The 3,173-nt window shown below is 38.4% G+C and overlaps 1 protein-coding gene across 1 annotated transcript; it reads left to right on the top strand.

The window, feature by feature from the left end:
* The first annotated feature begins 384 nt into the window (after window positions 1-384).
* Window positions 385-2,940, top strand: LOC111892537 (cation/calcium exchanger 4). The gene has a single exon (XM_023888589.3). It carries the CDS (start codon window positions 840-842, stop codon window positions 2,643-2,645), a length of 1,806 nt encoding a protein of 601 aa, XP_023744357.1. The 5' UTR covers window positions 385-839; the 3' UTR covers window positions 2,646-2,940.
* The last annotated feature ends 233 nt before the right edge of the window (window positions 2,941-3,173 follow it).

Genomic DNA, 3,173 nt, shown 5'->3' on the forward strand with positions numbered 1-3,173 from the left:
GTATGTGTTGCTAGGTGACTTTTCTTAAAAGTGCAATTTTTTTTTAAATTATAAGAATACATTTATTTTGTACTATATGGTTCCTTTTTATCATTTTATTAATATATAATATATTGTATATACTATATTCTTTATTTTGTCTTCGTCCCGATATTTGTTAGCTTGATGAAGTTAGATTAAAGAATTTGATTTCAAACTTTTTGACATAAACTTTTTATATGATTTAGCGTTCACTAAAATGAATGATTACTCAATCATATATAATATACTAATATACCCCTTGTGATTTAAATATACTTTGATTTAAAGAAATGGTTTCACGTAATGTTTAGATAACGACATCATGGCGGTTGGCAAGGTATTAATCCTCACACGGTCACACGGTTACCTCAACCACCTCCCCAAATAATGCATCCAAAACAAAACCTCCTTTATCATTTTATCCCCTCTTTACATTACGCGTCGCCTTCAAAAGTCAAGATAACAAAAAGCTCCGAATCACCACTGTTCAACACGACTGACGTATCCGAATTCCGACCACCGTTGGTTGGTTGATTGGTTCTTTAACCTCACCAAATCCCCCGCCTTTTTGCTTTTGTTTCTATATCATCTTCTCCACAATTTCACCTCCAACCCTAAATTACATACCCTTTCTTTCTTTCTTTCTTTTTTTGAACCTCATATTTATACTCTCTCCGTCTTTTCTTCACTTTCATGATCCGTTGTTCAAGCCTCTGAAAACCAAAGCTCTTTTGACTTTGTTTCTCGATCATGACCCATTAATCAATCCATAACCCTAATTTCTTCGTTTCCTTTTTTATCTACAATCAAATCTGTAGATGGGACACTTGGAAAAGATTTTCCATCGGAAACCAATTTATTTCCGCGGCTCTTTTCACGCTCTTTGTATCCTTGTGTTCATCGTTCTCTGTTTTAACAATTGGAGCTACAAGAAAGTCGATCGGGTATCGTTGGGTTCAAATTTCACTGGGTTGAAGATCACAGACCCAACTGATTGTTCTGGATTAAATCAACACAAAGGTTTCGAAAACGAATGTGAGTATTTAAAAGCCAACCCACAATGTAAAGCCGGCGGCTTTTTTTATTACTTGGATTTTTTCTACTGCGATTGTCAGAAGTTTGCCCCTTTGGCTTATATTGCTCTTGTAATTTGGTTAGCGACTCTGTTTTATCTATTGGGAAACACATCCGCTGATTACTTTTGTTGTTGTCTTGAAAAGTTATCGAACGTATTAAGATTACCACCAACTGTAGCAGGGGTAACCTTGCTTCCGTTAGGTAACGGCGCCCCTGATGTATTCGCTAGCATCGCTGCTTTTGTAGGCACCGATAACGCCGATGTCGGACTTAATAGTATCTCCGGTGGTGCTGTTTTCATAACTTGTGTTGTCGTCGGGACGATTTCGCTATGTGTGGCTGATCTGGGTGTTACCATCGATAAGAAGTGCTTCAAAAGAGATGTGTATACGTTTATGTTCGCTGTTTTGGCTCTTGCTGTTATCTTGTTTATCGGAGAAGTTAACGTCGGCGGAGCTATTGCGTTTGTGTCAATCTATGTCGTTTATGCCACCTATGTTGCTGCAAGTGAGTTCTTGAGAAAGAAAGAGGAGTATGCACCATTGTTACCTCTTGCGAACACTTCGGAAGATAGATTACTGGTTTCGGAAACCGATGGCGTCCCACATCTTGTTAAGTCTTCTAAGGTTCCTCATTGGATGTGGGGAGCACATGTCGCGATGTATTCAGAGGTTTTTAACCATGGTTTAGAAGATAACCCGAAGACTCCATGGGGATGGACAGATGAGGAGACACAAAGTGAGGATTCTTGTTCTTGGTTTTCGTGTTCGAAGTTGCTGACGTGGCTAGAGTTTCCATTGATGTTACCAAGAAGGTTGACCATTCCAATCATAGACGAAGAAAGATGGTCGAAGTTCTATGCTGTTGCTAGCGTCACTTTTGCGCCTTTGCTTTTAGCGTTTCTATGGAACAGGGTCTACAATGGTGGTCAATTAGGTGAAGATTTGATCTATATTGGGAGTGCAGTGGTTGGATGTTTTCTTGGACTTGGTGCTTTTGTGTCGACTAAAATAGACCACCCACCACAAAAGATGTTGCTTCCATGGGTGCTAGGAGGGTTCTTTATGAGCATCATTTGGTTCTACATGGTTGCTAATGAACTCGTTGCTCTTTTGGTTTCACTCGGTCTTATCTTCCAAGTCAACTCGGCGATTCTTGCATTGACTGTGTTAGCATGGGGTAACTCGATGGGTGATTTGATGTCAAATGTTGCCCTTGCCATGAATGGGGCAGACGGAGTTCAAATTGCAATATCAGGATGCTATGCGGGCCCGATGTTTAACACGCTTATTGGTTTAGGGGTTTCGATGTTGATTGGATCATGGTCTAAGAGACCGAATTCTTATGTCATAGCTCGTGATAGTGGTTTGTTGTGTAATTTGGGGTTCATTATAATTGGACTAGTTTGGGCACTGGTGGCGTTGCCAAGAAATCAAATGCGACCTAGTAAGTTGTTGGGCATGGGACTTATCGGTATTTATTTGGTGTTTCTGTGTTTGAGAATAGGAACGGCGGTCGTGGTTGGCTCGCTAAACGAGTCAAACTGATTAGTGTGTTAGTTGTTGTATGTTATCTTTGTACCCGAGTGGTATCAAAGTGAAATTTTATCTGGTATCGGATACCCGTTATCAGGTATATGTACAAGTATTAGGTGTTAATCAGATATCGGGTATTAGGTATCAGATAGCATGTATACATAATTTTTTTTTTCTAGAGATAATGTGATGGTTAACGGGAATGCACATGGGTGACATATAGTCATATACCCTACTTGTTGTACATCTTGTTTTAAATGCTTAGAAAAACAATTTACACGGTAATAATAATATATATGTTTGGTAATTATGTAGTTGGTAATAATAATTACTAGCTTTTTTTGTTTTTTTTTTGTTTGGTTGTATGTATTATTTTCCTAGGTTTCTTATTTGTCAAATGAAGTAGACCATAAGTTGATGACTACGACCCCATGATTGTCGATAAGACATGTAAAATAAAACAAAAACTGAAAAGTTTGGAATGTAAGTGAGGGAAAATTGTAAGGGTTGAATGGAAATATGTGAAACTAAGCATTGATG

Source organism: Lactuca sativa, chromosome 5, assembly GCF_002870075.4.
Source record: "Lactuca sativa cultivar Salinas chromosome 5, Lsat_Salinas_v11, whole genome shotgun sequence".
Classification (NCBI taxonomy): Eukaryota; Viridiplantae; Streptophyta; class Magnoliopsida; order Asterales; family Asteraceae; genus Lactuca; species Lactuca sativa.

Coding starts and splice junctions, on each gene's coding strand:
- LOC111892537 (XM_023888589.3), top strand. CDS start 840: ATGGGACACTTGGAAAAGATTTTCCATCGGAAACCAATTTATTTCCGC.